The sequence below is a fragment of the Aquarana catesbeiana genome, linkage group LG03, assembly GCF_042186555.1.
Source record: "Aquarana catesbeiana isolate 2022-GZ linkage group LG03, ASM4218655v1, whole genome shotgun sequence".
NCBI classification, from domain to species: Eukaryota; Metazoa; Chordata; class Amphibia; order Anura; family Ranidae; genus Aquarana; species Aquarana catesbeiana.
This window is the reverse complement of record NC_133326.1, coordinates 189600043-189619423: the sequence shown is the minus strand read 5'-3', so window position 1 is coordinate 189619423 and position 19381 is coordinate 189600043. Positions and strand designations below refer to the sequence as shown.

Below are 19381 nucleotides of genomic sequence, written 5' to 3'. Positions count from 1 at the left end.
CAAAAAGAAAAAAAAAAAAAAAAAAACCTCACAGAATCCCGAATGCACACAAGCAATGTGGATGCAGGGATTTTTACTGCAGCGCTATTGTATTCTTACAGCAGAGACTCTCCACCGTCAAAATGCATTGATCAGCGCTGCAGCCATTGTCTTAAAACACTGATCGAATACTGGTTTTCCAGCAGGGTCGTTCGAAAAAAGTCGGTCATTAAACTGGCTTCTGTTTAACAGACAGGGGTACACATAGAGTCACATTCAGCCAGTTCCCACAAAACAATCAACCAATGACATTTCAGGGCTCTCTAATTCATGCCCTGGCATAAAACCTCAGCGAAAGGTATACATATCCAACTAAAGTACTTCCATATACTCTTTATTATCACTTAGACTATACAGTACAAAATGGGCAGTAGGAATGAAGCTATTAATCTATCATTTAAAAAAATAATAATAATTGTGATACACTGTCCACATTCCTTGCAGCAAGTGCCTTGCTTATCTGCCGCTGTTGGTCATATATTATGTATGGCAGTTCACCAGAATTCCCGTCTTAGGTCCATGGCCTATGTTCTACATATCATTTAAAGTCCTGCAGAGCCAAAACCCACTATGAGATCCTTGTTTTCTTCCTTTCTTCTGAGCTATCTACTATAGTGAAGAATGGTTTGTAATCAATCCGCATCTACCCAAAAAGTAATCTCAATGATTCTAGTGCCCACTTTATGGCCAGACACTCCCATTCTGCTACTGCATAGTTCCTCTCTGCAGGATTTAGTTTCTAGCTGATGTATGCTCCCAGGCCAACATCAGAGGCATCCATTTGTGAAACATCTTAGCTGGAGTTGGGGGTGGTTAACACTGGTCCCTTACACAATACTGCTTTAATCACTTGGAAAGCTTTCTCTGCCTTTTTATTCCATTTCACAAAGGTGGATTGGACCCTTTGGTAAGATCAGTGTGGCGCTACTATTGTAGCAAATTTAGGCACAAACCTCTGATAGTATCTTACAATCCCTAGAAAGGCCCTAACCTGTTTATGCTACATTGGCTGGGTTAACTTTTAATTGCTTCAGTCTTGTCCATAAGCAACTTTATAACCCCCCCCCCCCCAATGCTGTAGCCCAATTACCAGGTTTTTTTCATGCCTATTGTGCATTTTTTGTAATTGGATGTTAATCAGGCCTTTCAGATAGAATTTAAAACTGCTTGGACTTTCTGTATGTGGGAAAATGTCAATATAATCTATGTGGGGAATTGTTCACTAAGCTTTGTGGGGCTCTCTTTGGAATGACGCCAGGGCCTCATGTAAGACAAAATTGAGGACCAATAGGTAATCATATAAAAATACTATTAACACTGTGCTCCAGTCAGTGAAATTAATAGTGCAAATCAATTATACTTAATTCCATTTTCTAAATGCATAAGGCTGGCCATACATTAACCTTTTTTTTTTTCTTTCAACCACAGGATGAAGGAAAGAAAATTGCTCAATTCCCCCATCAACACTGACTCCCTCCCACAAGCTATTGCATTCTGACAGCGGGAGGTTTCCCCGCCGTCAGAATACAACGATCACTGTTTGCAGCTATAGTCGCCGCCAGGGATCGCATGAAAATAATTTGACAGGCTGGTTGTACTGAAGTTGATCAATGGATTGACTTCAGTACAACCAGCCTGCCCATACATGGATCGAAATCACCAGCCAAATTTTGATTTGTCTATGGCCAAATTCAGTCCATGTGCATATCACAAAAAAATCACATTAGTGTCCAGTGCTCCAGTCTATTGACAGTTGCCCTCCTGGGAGACAGAGATTTGCACACAGTCACTAGAGGTCTAAACTGAGGTCAGTACTCACAATGCCACAGGACCATCAATTTCCTCCTTCTGATATTCAGACCAGCAGTGTATGAAGCACTGAGCAGGCTACAATAATCAATTACTGCTCCACTTGCTACAGGGGAGCCAAACTAAATTTGCCTGTGATCCTATACCCTAACTTGGAGGGTGCTACGTGGAATAGGGAGCCTATGGGAACAAGGAATAAGATAAGTAAATGTGCTTTTTACTGGTTCTATTGAAAATATGAACATTTAACCCTTGCAGTGCAAGGGAAGCCCCACTGCCAGGGTATTTTCTTCATGTTCTCAGAGTTCAGCTTTAAAGAGTATTTTACCAACATTTCATGTTCGTTATATGTGTATGTTGTACCGTGTACTTGTGTTCCTGCCCGTTCCACTGTTTTCCTATTTAAAACTGACTATGGAAGACATGGGAGCACATCCACCCAGCACAGCCTGCCTGTTTTTTAATGGCCAAGACATGTGCTGACAAGCCCCCCTGCACAGGCATTCACTGGGAAGATCAGTGCATTGCTGTTTTTTCATCCCACCTCTCCAAGCCCCTTATGAAACTGAGAACAGAGATTAAGTGATAAAAAGATATATATATATATATATATATATATATATATATATATATATACACACACACACACACACACACACACACACACACACACACAGATGTTTTGCCTTTCATTTCAATTTAAAACTGAACGGTTGTTGTATTTGAGTATTGCTAGCTCACCTAGAGCTTCTACTACTGGCAAATTACATACTGTACATGCAGGACTAAATAGCATTAATTTGTATTAAAATAATAAAAAATACTGAGTGACAAAAAATACATACAATAGTATTTAAAATGTAATCAGACCTTACCAGATGCGCGTCTTGAGAATCTGCTTATTACTGGAGCTGAAAGATATAACAAAGATGTGGTTAATAATTGTAATGAAAACAGAAAATTACATATTACATAATAAAAGCAATTACTGTATGTGACTACTTAGTATAAGTTCAGGGCTTCCTTATATAACCCACATGTAATAATTCCTGTTTTTCACAGAGAGATTAATCATTGACAATGCCTTATGCACATGGATTCTTAGCAGCTCCTGTGTGTAGCCAAGCTCAGGTAAACGTTGATGGTTTCTGCATCGGTGCTTACCCATGCAAGTGCATACGCCGCTTCTCCCTAAAAGCAAAAGTGTGGAAGTCAGCAGCATTTACCCAAGCACACCCATATACAGCCACTGGCTTGTACCGACAGCTGTATGCGGCATGTGCAGCTCAGCACATAGAGGCTGCTAAGCGTGCATGTGCATTTGGCCTAACTTGCTGCAAATGGGTTACTTGTTATTGACTTATTCCTACAGGTTACTGCACTTTTACTTAAAGCACTTTTATATTCCAAATGCAACATATATTCTGCCATGTGTCTTGTTGCAGTTACTTTTAGAAATGTAAAAATGAATGTAGAGTTTAATGGACTGCAAGGAAATCTGGTGCTTTAACATCCCACAGTGTTCATAGCATAGAGAAATCTAACATGCAAGCTGTAAATTTGTAGCATATGGCTTGACATCAGATTCTTTACAAATGAAAATTGAAATGTACCCAGATGTCACTCATAAAAATCTTAACAGATCAGCTGGTCCTGGTGACAAAAGTATGTTCAAAATTAAAAGAGAAAAAATGTTCACAATACATTGCAGATGAAGATAAACAACTTATTAAAATAAGGGGATATATATATATATATATATATATATATATATATATATATATATATATATTAGGGGTGTGCATCTTCACTGGCCTCACGATTCAATTACGATTATCCTGTCCACGATTCAATTCGATGAATCGGTTTTCATCCAAAAAATTGAAGCAGTCAGAAGAACTCTGTTTTTTATTTTATCTGTTCTTAAAAAAAGACAACACTCCTTGCATGTAGCAAAGTGTAAACACAGCAGACAACTTAACGAGGAGCTCCAGACTGCCCCCAAATGACTACAGGAGAAGGTCAGAGACTGCAGACATGATACAGGAGATTGTTAGAGACTGCAGACATACTACAGGAGAAGGTCAGAGACTGCAGACATGATACAGGAGATTGTTAGAGATTGCAGACATGATACAGGAGAAGGTCAGAGACTGCAGACATGATACAGGAGATTGTTAGAGACTGCAGACATGATACAGGAGAAGGTCAGAGACTGCAGACATGATACAGGAGATTGTTAGAGACTGCAGACATACTACAGGAGAAGGTCAGAGACTGCAGACATGATACAGGAGATTGTTAGAGACTGCAGACATGATACAGGAGATGGTCAGAGACTGCAGACATACTACAGGAGATTGTTAGAGACTGCAGACATACTACAGGAGATTGTTAGAGACTGCAGACATGATACAGGAGATGGTCAGAGACTGCAGACATGATACAGGAGATGGTCAAAGACTGCAGACATGATACAGGAGATGGTCAGAGACTGCAGACATACTACAGGAGATGGTTAGAGACTGCAGACATACTACAGGAGATGGACAGAGAGTGCAGACATACTACAGGAGATTGTTAGAGACTGCAGACATACTACAGGAGAAGGTCTAAAACTGCAGACATACTACAGGAGAAGGTCTGAGACTGCAGACACGACACAAGAGAGGGTCAGAGACTGCGGACATGGTACAGGAGATGGTCAGAGACTGCAGACAATGTCCCCATAATGTCCCCCCAAACGACAATGTATGCCATTTAATTAATTATGGTTTATGAATGTCTTATTGTCTTAGTGATTGATTCACATCACAACGTCATTGATACTTTTTTTTTGTATGATTATGGTTTTGCTCATCACTGACCCCACACATGCAATGCATGGCTGCATGTGTGGGGTCAGTGATGAGCAAAACCATAAATCATACAAAAAAAAAGGTATCAATGACGTTGTGATGTGAATCAATCACTAAGACAATAAGACATTCATAAACCATAATTAATGAAATGGCATGGTCACTTTAATGTTTAGGTCCACCATCAAGTTTATTATATTATTACGGTCATAATTTGGCAAATTTGCACATGATGGTGCATCAGATATGTGTCTGACTTAAGTACCTGATGATGATGACAGAGTGTGCAATGGCCTGTGAGGAGGACAAGCACGGCCATCCAGTATTTTTCTGGCTCGCTCGCGTCTCCCACTGCCCACAGCAGCCTGTTGTGAAGGGGACAAGCGCAGGACGCTGGCTTAGGTCTCCTGCAGCCTGTGTGACAGTGAGCTGAGGAGGACACTCTGGGGACCGGGACTTGGGGACACTCGCTCCACATATCTCCTCTCCTGTAGCAGCCAGCTAAACACATGGCGACGCGGCTGGGAATGACGCGGTAGGCAGGAAAAGAGGGCGCGGCTAACGCCCACGGCTCAGTTCGGCTTAATATGGAGAGGAAGGGCACAGCGCTTTTAGGCTGCTTTTAGCTCCGTTCGGAGAGGCAGGGCACAGCACAGCGCGCAGATGACGTCACCCCAAAATCCCAAAATCGATTATTTCAGTCGCAGCATCGATGCCGAATTGCAGACGGCCAAATCGCGGTGCATCGATGCTGCGATTAAATTCAACACCCCTAATATACACACACTATATTACCAAAAGTATTGGGACGTCTGCCTTTGCACGCACATGAACTTTAATGGCATCCCAGTCTTAGTCCATAGGGTTCAATATTGCGTTGGCCCACTCTTTGCAGCTATAACAGCTTCAACTCTTCTGGGAAGGCTGTCCACAAGGTTTAGGAGTGTGTCTATGGGAATGTTTGACCATTCTGCCAGAAGAGCATTTGTGAGGTCAGGCACTGATGTGGATAGTCTCTGCTCTAATTCATTCCAATGGTGTTCTATCGGGTTGAGGTCAGGACTCTGTGCATGCCAGTCAAGTTCTTCCTCCCCAAACTTGCTCATCCATGTCTTTATGGACCTTGCTTTGTGCAATGGTACGAATCATTTGGAGGAGGGGGTTGGGTGGGGTTGTTTTTCAGACACTTTGGACAATTTCATGCTCCCAACTTTGTGGGAACAGTTTGGGGATGGCCCCTTCCTATTCCAACATAACTGAGGACTAATACACAAAGCAAGCTCCATAAAGACATGGATGAGCGAGTTTAGGGTGGAGGAACTTGACTGGCCTGCACAGAGTCCTGACCTCAACCCCATAGAACACCTCTGGGACGAATTAGAGTGGAGACTGCGATCCAGGCCTTCTCGTCCACATCAGTGCCTGATTTCACAAATGGGCTAGAAGAATGGTCAAATGAGAGAGAGACACTATGGAGTGTAATTATAAAAAAAATTAAGGAAGCAAAATTCACATAATAAATAAACAGTGGGTTACTGGTTGTCGTAAACCCACTCCAGCAGCGAGAAAGCCCTGCATGCAAACATGAAAAAGAGCCTAAAGTTTCATCTGCTGGCTCAAATGCAGACTACAAAATACTAATAAAAATTGGAGATTATATTGTGTTTGTGTGCACTAAAATGTATTTTAGTGTATTTTTTTTACTGAAAATATACTGTAGATTTGATAGTGCACATATTGTGCAACAAAAACAATTGCAACTACTTTCTTTTTTTTTACTGGGCCTCTGCTTTCAGAAAATATATAATATTTTCTAGCCAAAGATTTTAATGTGTGTGAAAAAATGAGGCGAAGTGGTTAGGTAAGCACAGCAGCTGCACTAAAATCAGAAAGTTAACCTTGTTTACTGTAATCTGAATTTTGTATAATCCCATTTGCCTAGAATCCTGAGTGTACTTACTGTAGCCTGTACTGTTCAAATTCCTCTCTCTCTCTCTCTCTCTCTCTCTCTCTGCTTCCTGAATTATTAATCATTTTTAAACTTCCAATTCCAAGGTAAGGTTCAGTATGATTGGTGGCTAAGATAACCTTCTTAGTAATGGTATTTTTTCCATATATGTAAGATCTGCTGGGTGCTGTGTGTACCAATATTACAAGCAGGCTTCCTCTAACTCAATTTCATCGTGGGCCGCATCAGCATTATGATTGTCCTCAAAAGGGCCGGTTGTATCTGTAAGATTAGATGTCCAGCGCATCCCCTCCCCTTACATTAGATGTCAAAAGCCACCCCACCATCAGAAGCTGAGTCCCCTACTCTCCCTAATATCACAGAGCACCCCCTTTCCTTATGCTGCTGCTGGGAAGAAGCTGGATGCATTCCTTGAAAGCAGAAAGTAGGGGTCTGGAGGAGGTCCAGAGGAAGGCTGGAGCTCTCCTGCAGCTGCAGGAGAGGTGTGAGGGCCACATGAAATGGCCTGGAGGGCCGGATTCGGCCCGCGGGCCCTGTGCTCTAGGATCACCAGACTGCTAAGATAAGAATAGTGCAAAACAACAATGCCTGTGTGCAAAACTGCTCCCCTTACATATAAATGAATGCTAAAATAAATGGTCTCAGTAGTAAAGGGGAGTTGTATATTCTATGCTTATTGATGCTTTCACTATGCACTCATAGGAAAGAGCATCTGTCCTCATTTATCCATTCTTTACAAATTTCAGAGGACCAGGAATTTGAATGTATTACTGTCTGTTAATTATCCCTGAAGATTTCAGTTAAACACAGCTGCCTGTGCTAATATTTTAATTAGCTGAATAAGCATGGATGGACTATGATATCTGAATTTAAATATGTCCCATTGCTGGTGGTTCTCTCCTATATAGGATATCAGTTATACACCAGAGGCTGCAGCAGCTGCTCACCAAAAGCATATAATGTCCAGAAGTGCATATCTAAGGAGACCTTGTAAACGCTGATTCATTTTGAGGTAGAACTTTGATACAAAAATCGGACTGAAAAAGGTTTATTTTGAGGCATGTGTATAATTTATGTAAAATAAATACATTTAAAATGAGGGGTCCAAAGGAAAGGTGAGAATGTGTGGCAGGGGAGGACAAGGGGTTAAATCCTCTCTTTTGGGCCACTTTTTCATTTTTCACATGCAATAATATGCTATTCTTTGACTTTGAAAGTACTTAAAAGGCTTTTGTCACGCTGGAAATACAGGAGAAGGCACATTTCCAGAGTGACAAAAGGGTATCACAATTATTTTGCTTTAAATCCTTTGTGACTTTTCACTTTGCTGCGGTTTGAAAAGTCCTGCATGCTGCATCTTTTCAAAAGCGCACCAAAGATAAACCTTCCATTTAAGTCAAAGGGAAACGCACCACAAATGCGTCAACAACGCACGCCAGGTGTGTTTTTTGGTGCATTTTTGGGGTCACATGGCACAAAGATGCTGGTTGCTAAGAAGCAGGCACCCGCCGATGTCCCTAACAACCAGGGTATAGCTGATTGTTAAGGAGTCGGCACATGCCAGCTCTCTTAACAAACTGCGGATATATATACAAACAAAGCCCCCACGCATGGTGATCACCATTATCCAGCTCCTGTGGAGGAGTGGATTCAGAAGCCTCCTTCTCCTCCCCCTCACATTATCAGAGCCGATGCTCTAGGCTGTCCCACCCGGTCTTTATGGCTCCTCCCGTGGTAGCATCAATCCTGCACAAGGGGAGCTGGAGCATGCTGACCATCAAGGAGGTAGTGGGAGGAGGCATGAATGTAGTTATCACTGGTTGTTAAGGACGTCAGTAAGTGCCAGCTGCTTAACAATCAGTGAAAAGCAGAGCTGGCATCCGCCAGGATCTTTAACAAACAGTGAACAGCTGGTTGTTAAGGAGCCAGAACCCAATGGCGTCCTTAACAACCTGCTATTCACCTCAGATATGTTGCACTAAATTTTAACAGAATGCATTTAAAACGTGCTATACGTTTTTTTTAAAACACATAGCACATTTACAAGCCCTGCAGTGTGAAAGCAGCTTTATGCTGGCCATATACTATAGGAAAAATCGGCAGAACCCATTTTCAAAAAACGAACATTCGGCCATGAGCGCAAACGATGCCATCATGTAATGACCGATAAAACGTTCAGTGGACATAAATGAATCCATTTTTTGTTTGTTTTTTTACATATACCTAGTGCAGACAGTTTGAACGGGAAACACATTAACCTTTCAATTAATCGTTCGTTCGGCAGAAAATATCCAAACTTGTCCTTCGTTTTTTCGGCTCAGAAACCATTATCGATTTTGTGCCCATTAACTGGCCGAAAAATGAACGAAAAACTGTCTAAATGACACAATTTCAGCCGATTTTTCGTATAGTGTATGGCCAGCATTACTTTTCCTGAGGGCTGCATGTCAGCACACACCTGGTAGGCCCCTGCCCACCCCCTGCACTAATCAGGACCATAACCATCATTTTTACTCTTAGTCCAGCCTGGCATTCTTTATCTTTCCTTTGTGTACCGGTAGACAATAAGCTTGGCACTTGCAAATTTTTATATATTGCACAATATTTGCACAAATGTTTCTCAAATCTTTATTTTCAGTATTTTCAGTAAAATACGCTAACATTAATTTTAGCGCAATATAATGTCTATTTTTTTGTAAGTTTTAATAGATGAGAAAAAAACTATCTTATATATTAAGCCTCAAAATTGTGTGTACATGTAAAACAGCGTAAAGCTATGATGCCATTAATTGTACACAGATGATGCTTGAAAATCATGTGGAGCTTATGAATTCAAATTTAATCATAAATGGTGGCCCCAGAATTTTTCCTCTCACTCTGACATGCTAATTAATTAATTAGTAATTGTGAACATTATTGGGTGGATATCACATTTTTTTTAAGACTATACTCACTTTATTATTCGTTTGGACACTGGATGGACTAATTTCACTGGACTTTATTTATTTACACATAATTTTTGGTTGATATTTGACTGATAATTGGGAGTATTGTTCATAGTTGTAATAATACATCAGTATTTAATGACATCAGCATATACAGATCTTTAGATTACTGAGGTGACACACTGCATTGAGGATTCTGATTGATTCTTTATTTATATATATTTTTTAGGGGGATTAATGCAGCAGCACACTAAGGGATTTATTTATTACCCTTAAAAAATGGATTTATTTATTTTGGTATATTCACATTTCTTTTGATTTTTTAACTTTTAATTGTGGCTGAGTGCGGAGGAGGATTCAGTATAAAATCTGAAACATTTGTTTGCTAAAAAAGTCTCAAATTTTCCTTCAACTTATTTTTTGTGTGCATCATAAACAGTTTAATTAAGAAGGCAGACATTTAAGATACTATTTACAGTTTCCTGTATAAAACCTATGGTTACATTATAGTTGGTAAACCAACATTTTTTTTTCAAACCAATCACTACGACCCTACTGTAATTTGCCAGGGATAAGCATGCCATCTTACTCAGGAGGATGTTAATTAAAGCTGGGTATATACTAGTAGGATTTTAAAAGAAAATTCTTTAAAAAATAATCAGAACATTCAAATTTCATTTTAGTTGGCTTTGAAAGGCTAAGTCCAGCATTTAGAACATGTTACATATTATACCCATATTTAGGGTGTAACATGTAACATGTTCTAGTCCGCCCCCCTCCCCTCAGTGTGACAGTGGGTGGGGGTTCTTCTCCCTGCACCCATTGTCACAATTTGATAAGGGCACCATTGTGCAGGGCTCTGCCTGCACAGCTACATCATTCATTCACATCCGTGAATGAATAAACTACAAGTCCCATCTGCCACTGCGCCAGACTTATCATTTAAATGAACTGTGAGTGCACTGATCAGCACACCTGTATTTATTCACACGGTCTACAGCTCTGAAAATGACAACCTGCACAGAGGTATGGGCACAGAGTAGGCAGTGTGTGCAGGAGCCTGACATTGCACACACAATCATTAGATCCTGGGGGAAATAACTTGCAGGCTCCTATTTAAAAAAAAAATAAATGCACATTTTTTTACCAGCAAAAATATGTGCATTTATTATTTTTTAATTAAAGGTGAACTTAGTCTTTAACATTCAACTTTGGAATGAATAGACTCTACCAAACAAAAACGGTATACACTATTAAAAATTCGTAAATTCGAGAAAAATATTCCATCCTGCTCCTTCAGATTTTCCTGTGGAAAACAAATAAACGTTATTTGAACGGAAAATGCTCCATCTAGTCCGTCTAGTTCAACCAATAAAAGGGAAAAAAATATATATAAATTCTACCAGTGTAACCCAGATTTTAGTCTTGGTGTTTGGTGCAGCTGCAATCTCTTGAGATCACTCTGATCCGCACCTGGTGATACCCCCTATGTGTTGATTAACCTTCTGCCGACCACTCACAGTAAATATACTGCGAGCTGTTGACAGGTGAAGGCACAGCAACCTACATGTACATTGCTGGCTTGCTTTGGCGCATGCGTACAACCCCTGCCAACCCATGCTGTGTTTGGACACCACACGAGTTTGGCAGTAGATTTCAGCCAATGATTTGGGCTGAAACCTACTGTTTGGCTGTGTCCATTCTCTCACCCAGAGCCTTGCAAAAATCAGAGAGAAAATCACCTGTGTTGCGAGCCCCCCTGCAGATATGCGTCAGTGAAAACTAAATGTTGCCATGGTCTCCATGTGTCATGCAAGGACTCCTCCAGAGTGTGGAAGGTGGCTGTAAGGTCCTCCATGTCCCCAAGCTCATTGATTTTAGAGAACCAAAAAGACCTCGAGGGCGGATTCACAGACCTCCAGCACAGGAGAATACACACCTTGGCCGTATTCAGTAGCTGGATGGTGAGAGAGGCCTTGTATTTTTTAATGGGCCGTTGCGTGAGGTGCAGCAAGCATGCCGTGGGATTGTCAGCTGGATCAACATTGGTCAGATGTTTGAGTGCAGGCCACCTCTTGCCAGAATGGTTTAATTTTCGGGCAGTCCCAAAAGATGTGCAACATAGTACCATCTTATAGATGGTTTCTTGCACCTTAGTGGCTATGGAGGATTTCTGCGTAAAAGGATTTTTTCCTTTTGCGAGTCGGAAAATTGCATATCAAGGTCAGTCTCCCAGCATGAGAGGAATGTAGGAGAGAAGTCAGGCACCGGCCGAGTCAAGGCAGCGTAAATGATAGAGAGGCCATGATGAATTGGTTCCTCCTTATGACACAGACATTCCAGATCGGTGAGCTGACGAGAGATACCTGGAGCTTGAGAGCATTGACGGAGAAAATGTCGAAACTAGAGACCACTCCAGAAGTCTAAGGGAGTGTCGACTGCAGAGGCAAGCGTGGCTGGGGAAAGTTTGCCATCTACCCCAAGAAATCCCAAAGATGAGCACGGCTGCCGGACATCAACCGAAGAAATTGGGGTTCTGGAGACCAGGCTTATACTCTGGATTGCCCAGGATAGGGATCATAGGGGAGGGCAGAGGAGAGATCAAGGTGCTACGGAATGCTGCCCTAGATATTTTCAGGGTGCTTCCCAACATGGGGTGGTCACTGAGTGATCTTGGAAGCAGCGAGGAGATCCACGGCCAACTTTTTGCCGTACTGCCTGAATCCTCCAATTCCATAGCCACCCAGTGCTTAGCCTCTGCATGACAGTATCAGCCGACCAACCTTGTGAGATGAGTCGCCCTGTAGTAAGCCCTCACATCAGGCAGTCCCACTCCACCCCGATTTTTAGGAAGATGCTGGAGCTGGATGCGTGGTTTTCGATGGGATCAAACAAACTCACAAAATAGGGAGGATTTGCACTAGAAAAATGAGGGAGGCAGAAGGATAGGGATTGCCTGCATCAAATACAGGATCCAAGGTAGTAAGGTCATCTTCAGGGCATTACAGCGACCGAACCATGTCATGGTAAGCGTGTGCCAGTGTAATAGATCAGCTTTCACTCGTGTAAGCAGTGAATCAAAATTAGCTTAATAAAGGGCAGCCGGGTCTGAGGTAATGTTAACTCCCAAATAGCGGATAACATCAGGCACCCATCGGAAAGGGAAGGGGGACGGAGACTATCAACCATGGCCTGATCTAGCAAGATGGGAAGAGCAGAGGACTTTGACCGGTTGATTTGAAAGTTGGACAGTGTGCCATATGTCTGTAAGGAATGTAACAGCTTCGGCAGAGACACCATTGGGTCAGTCAAAAAGATCAGATCGTCTGCAAAAGCCATCACCTTATGCACCCCAGAGGCCTTCCGGTAGCCCAGGATTCCAAGGTCTAACCATACTGTACACAGGAAGGGTTCCAAGGAGAGGATAAATATTAGAGGTGCTAGAGAACAGCTATGACGCGTTCCGTGCATGTGTTATATTTTGTATGTTGCATGTTCACTAGTAGATTGTGTTCACTTAAGCAGTGGCATCTTTCTCTGTGTAGTTCACATATCTCACCAGATCCCAGGTAACCTTACTGGCTTCCTGAAACCACATATAGTGAGATTACTGCACAACTGCATGATCAAGTGTATTACATCAGTCATATCCTCCTACTATAACACCTTCATCTTTCAAAGCCCTCCCAGTTTATGTAGCCTGAATGTTGGCATTAACACTAATGAGTCATCATGATACAACATGCAATCCACGTAACATAAATCTGTGGTCATTCAGTACATCATTTTAAAACAGAAGTAAAATATTCTCTTACAAAAATGTTATTAGATAACAGAAAGGTACAGGGGATACATTAAATGAGAAGTCCAGCCTGAGCTTGTTTGGCTGGGCTTCTCTTATGGGTCACAGGAGTGCAATTCGTTTTGCACTACTGTGACCCCCGCTTTCAGCAGAGAGTGGACTGAAGTCTGCTCTCTGCTGACGTCACTGGAATCAGTCTAGGCACCGTGTCATCATGACAATAAAGTCTGAATTCGCCAGGTGCCTGGCCTGATGCCTGTCTCAGCCTCCCAGCGAGCCTCTGAGAGACTGAGACACCCGCTCCCCGCCCCTCCACAGCTCAGAGCTCCAGTGAGCGTGGAGGAGCAGAGAGGAGAGCTGCTGATTGACAGTCAGCAGCCCTCCTCTCGGGAATCTCCGAGCCATCAACGATGCTGGATGGCTCGGTTCTCAGTGTAGAGACGCAGAGAGACAGATGCAGCATCGGTCCCATGCTGCATCCACCTAGGTAAGTATAAAAGGGGGAAAAAAAAACCCTTACTTCTCTTTTAAGTATCAAAAAAATAAGGCATTGTTTTCTCTGATTTTATGTGAAATTGAAAGCACATTGAGGGGAATTATCTAAGACTTTGCATAGTAGCCAATCAGCTTCTATCTTTCTTTTGTAAAGTTTAACTTCTTGCTAATCACGCATATATGGGGTGGACAGAAAAGTGAGCTTTAATGCCCAGCCACCTGAGAGAGCGCACAATGTGTGCTCCCAGCACACTGATGCCCTGTACATACGATCGGACATTGATCGGACATCCTGACAACAAAATCCATGGATTTTTTCCGACGGATGTTGGCTCAAACTTGTCCTGCATACACACGGTCACACAAAGTTGTCGGAAAATCCGATCGTTACGAATGCAGTGACGTAAAACATGTACGTCGGGACTATAAACGGGGCAGTAGCCAATAGCTTTCGTCTCTTATTATTTATAATTTATTCTGAGCATGCGTGGCACTTTGTGCGTCGGATTTGTATACACACAATCAGAATTTCCGACAACGGATTTTGTTGTTGGAAAATTTTATAGCAAGCTCTCAAACGTTGTGTGTCGGAAATTCCTATGGAAAATGTGTGATGGAGCCTACACACGGTCGGAATTTCCGACAACAAGGTCCTATCACACATTTTCCAACGGAAAATCCAACTGTGTGTACAGGGCATGACTGAGTTGTCACTGGCAACTCTAGGTTGCAGCTTCTGAGAAGGAGCCAGGAGGTAGGCTCCTGATCATGTGACCGATATGAAAGTTATTCACAGCAGTCACATGACATGGACGGTGTAAACTGAATAAGATATGATTGGTTACTGTGCACAGTTGCTCCAGATTCTGTCTGCTCCAGTTTTAGTAGTCAGTCAGGCGTCTTATCTAAGACAGGCCATGGCAACCCCCAGACCTGCATGGAACGTGAATAAGGATGCAACTAGCGATTATTTTCATAATCGATTAATTGGCCGATTATTGTTTCGATTAATCGGATAGAAATCTCAAAGAAAAGTTTGGTGTATAATTTAGTTAATATGTACATTTAAAAGGAAGACGGGTTATTCTTGAATATCTATATTCAGTAGTAGATATAAATGACCTGCTATATGGTTGAGGAACAAAATATCTAATCCACTATATCTAATCCACAATAACAGACAGAAAATGTTAAACAAAGACCTAAAACACTGTTTTGCTGATTTTCAGACAGGACTGTAATATAATATTTTGAATGACAGACTCCCTTGTCATAGGCAGGTAGCTTGATACAAACTACCTGCCCTTGTGGTCACTTATGCTGGGCAGACACTAACAAATTTAAAAAACATGCTTTTTTTATCACCTGTCATGATGGGGTTAAAAAAAGGAGCCCTTTATAGTACAAAAACAGCAAAAAATCATGATTATAAGGGGTTACTTTATACTGACATACAGAGTCAGATATGAAGCTACATGAAGAGTGGAGAGGGAATATAAATCTTTTATAGTAAAGTAGTTCTAAAGGCTGCAAGTTTTTTCATGGATATAATCATTTTAAATATAATGCACTACACTGGTAAACTTTTACTTTAAATGTAATTGTAATGCCTTATATTACCCTCCAGTCTATCAGCCTCCAGTTCTCTTGGTTCGGATGCTGATCTTCCCTGCACAGAGCCCTTAAAACAAAGCTCCACCCAAAAGGGGAAGTTCCGCTTTAAGTGCTCCTCCCCCCTCCTATTCCAAAATTTGGGAGGGAGGGACAGGTACCTAGTTTTGATGGGTACCCGCTCCCACTTCCGCTCAGATCGCATGTGCAATGCGCACCCGGCTGTGGAGCTGCAAACTGTCACAGCCGGGTGCCCACAGTAATGCCGGGGAGAGGAGAGGGAGAGAACCGAGGGTTTGGGCAGCCACGTCGATGGACCGTGGGACAGGTGAGTGTGTGTTTATTAAAAGTCAGCAGCTACACTTTTACAGGGAGGCTGCAATGTTGGCACAGTGAGGCTGCAAGGGGCACAGTGAGGTTGCAATGTTGGGCACGCTGAGGCTGCAATGTTGGGCACGGTGAGGCTGCAATGGGGGCACAGTGAGGCTCCAATGTTGGGCACAGTGAGGCTGCAATGATGGGCACAGTGAGGCTGCAATGTTGGGCACAGTGAGGCTGCAATGTTGGGCACAGTGAGGCTGTAATGTTGGGCACAGTGAGGCTGCAATGGGGGCACAGTGAGGCTCCAATGTTGGGCACAGTGAGGCTGCAATGTTGGGCACAGTGAGGCTGCAATGGTGGGCATAGTGAGGCTGCAATGATGGGCACGGTGAGGCTGCAAAGACGGGCACAGGTTACGCTGCAATGATCGGCACAGGTCACGCTACATTGATGGACATAGGTGAGCCTGCATTGATGGACACTGGTGAGGCTGTGCTGAGGGGAACTGATAAAGTTGTTGTTAATATTTATTTTTGTAACGTAACTTCTGCATAAAACATTTCAGTGTCGTTTCATGAGATAATTTATGAGGGCATGATTAGGGGCGGGGCAAGGTAGGGGTTGAGCGCGGCAAATAGTGGCGAGTAACCCTTGAGGCCTAGCTAGTAGCTCAGGACTTGACTTGAGCCCTGTGTGTATATATATATATATATATATATATATATATATATATATATATATATATACACACATACACAATTTCCAATTTCTTATTTTCCATTTAAATAAAAATTATGACATTCATGATATTATTGATATTCTATGATGATATTCGTATAAACAAATGATCAATCAGTAAGAAAAAGCTTCTATTCATATAATTTCATCTGTCTGCCAAAACTCAAGAGGGGTTGATATCCGGAATTAAAAATGTATCTCTGGCTTTATCCTGCTTCCTGACATGTATTCCAGCATTTCCATTTACAGCTAACTTTTAAAGTTTCAGAGAAAGAAATTCATATACAAAGAGTGCTTTGCTACAGTCCTAATGTCTATTTTTGCTGACATTTAACACTATTTTAACTGTTAGTGAAATTAGGCAGGTAGGCCTGTGTTAAATAAAAATAATTAGTGCCATTTAAAAAAGGCTCACCCAGCAAGGAAGATAAAGACTCTTGGTGTGATAATCTGTCTTTGAAGTACAACTACATGTAGTTTTGTGCAAATCACCTTGTGTTGGCTCTGCATAGCATTTTGCCAGCAGTCTCTTTGATTGCAAATGATGTGTGTTACTGGTAATGTTGTCAATGGTACTAATTTAGCAAACATGGACATCATAAATAATATGTGTCTAAATCCTGAAAGAGGCAAGATAACATGGGAACTATGTAAGAGGAAACTAAATAATTCATTCAAAATTCATTACCCTAAGTGTACACTAACATGCAGATCTTTTTTTTCACAACGATTTTAGTATGCACAAATGCAAAAATGTGTCATGTATCATAAGTGTTAGAAATGAAAACATCTGCGGTGGCCATTTTCACCAATCCACTGCTAGCTGCCAATATCCTAATGCAGTTGGAAAAGTTAAAACCCTATGGGTCCCCTTACAGATTTGTGATGTGCCGCATTACCACATAAATGTTAATGCCTAGTATGCCATGCATTAACGTACCTTGCATTAAAGTGGTTGTAAACCTCAGACATGAAATATGAACAAAGCATATCCCTCTATAGTGTGTATTTGTCTTAATTAATAGCACTAAAGACCCGTACGCACAATCAGAAAATCGTACAAAAAATACCACTCTCTAAGTGATCGTACGAAAATCTGATCGTTAATACAGAGCTTTCGAGAGCCGATCATCACAGTTCATCCGTATAATCCGATCAAACACAATTTTTTCCAGATCGTGTGATTTTACTTTAATCAGTACAATTGTCATCCAAAAATACAATACAAATATACTACAACACATTACATCACTTCCAAATTTTTATTCTGAATTTTCGTAACTTTCCTAAACTCTTCATTTAATGAGACTAGCATACAAAAAAAAAAAAGACGATCGTTCATCCGATAATCTCATTGTGTGTACCAGGCATAAGTGTCATTTCTGTCTGCTGCTGCATTCCTCTGCTATCTGCATGAATCACTTCTGACACATTTTCCTGACACCAAGAGAAAAAAGGTGACGGGGAGGGAGCTTCGGCAGATTGACAGCCTCAGCTCTGTTCCTGTGAGCTGTGTGAAGGAAAGGGGGGGGGGGGTCCCTTCCTTCCAATCACTGAGTTCTGCAGAGTGTAATTTTAGCTCTCCACCCCTTTTTTCTGAACTCAGACAAGTTTTATAAATTCAGCACTTTGAACAGATGTAGAGGAGAGAATACTCCAGGTAAACGGGTACAACTTATGCAGGAGGATTTGTTTCATCTGTGTATCACCTGAGGCCAGTCACTTCACTGGGTATATCTGAGGGTTTACAAACACTTTTTAAGGCAGTCCTGTTTTGAAAGGGCTGCCGACACATCCCAGTGCAGGAACAAAATGCACCTGACTTCCTTCTCTCAGTGAACTACGACGCACTGTAGAGCATTATCATGCATTGCAGTGAACTGAAACATGGGTCTGTTGCCTTAGTATGCTGGGATGCCAATCAGAATAAGTGGCACAAAAACACTACTGCATGCATGCTATGGTACCATGTGGCACTGCAATGCAAATGTGTGAAGCAAGCCTAATGGTTTTAAGGCAATTTTATTTTATGTTTTATTTTTTATATATATATATATATATATATACACACACACATACACACACACACACACACACACACACACACAGTGTCTTGAAAAGTATTCATACCCCTTGACATTTTCCACATTTTGTCATGTTACAACCAAATACGTAAATGTATTTCATTGGGATTTTATGTGATAGATCAACGCAAAGTGGCACATAATTGTGAAGTGGAAGGAAAATGATAAATAATTTTCAAATTTTTTTACAAATAAATATCTGGAACGTGTGGCATGCATTTGTAGGAGACGACAGGTTTGTCGAAACAGCGCAGGGAGGAGCGATGTGCTGACGTCACCACCATCCATCGCTGATCCCGGAAGCAACGGGCAGCAGCTTTGAGCCGGCCGGCTTGTAATTTTTAATACGTGATTTGAAACGACCAATATGTAAGTGTGATTCTTTATTTTTTATTAAACTGGTTAACTGTATTACGCTATGGAGCTTTCTCTCTTATTTATACCCATGGGGACTGAGCGCTCATGCACCTTCTAGAGGACCCCCTGAGTGGTGACCCTTTGCGAGTTATTTCCAGCAGAGACCCAGTGGCTGGGGGACACAGCCACATGCTCACAAGATCTCCTTAACAAGAGATCAAATTATCTAGTAAGGGGCTGTTGGTTTTGAGGTGGAGGAACTTTCCTGTTTTCACGCTCCTCAGGGTGACAATATTGCATGCCCCACAACGTTTGGATGACTGGTGTATTTATTCCTTTTTGAAAGACTTTTC

General features: G+C 41.7%; 1 protein-coding gene across 1 annotated transcript in view; it reads right to left on the bottom strand.

Annotated features, from left to right (window-relative positions):
* PRKAR2B (protein kinase cAMP-dependent type II regulatory subunit beta) overlaps positions 1 to 19381 on the bottom strand; it is a 188438-nt gene that overhangs the window by 120186 nt on the left and 48871 nt on the right. The window contains exon 2 of the mRNA XM_073619660.1: positions 2724 to 2759. Within this exon, the coding sequence (XP_073475761.1) occupies positions 2724 to 2759 (36 nt within the window). The remainder of the gene's footprint in view (positions 1 to 2723; positions 2760 to 19381) is intronic.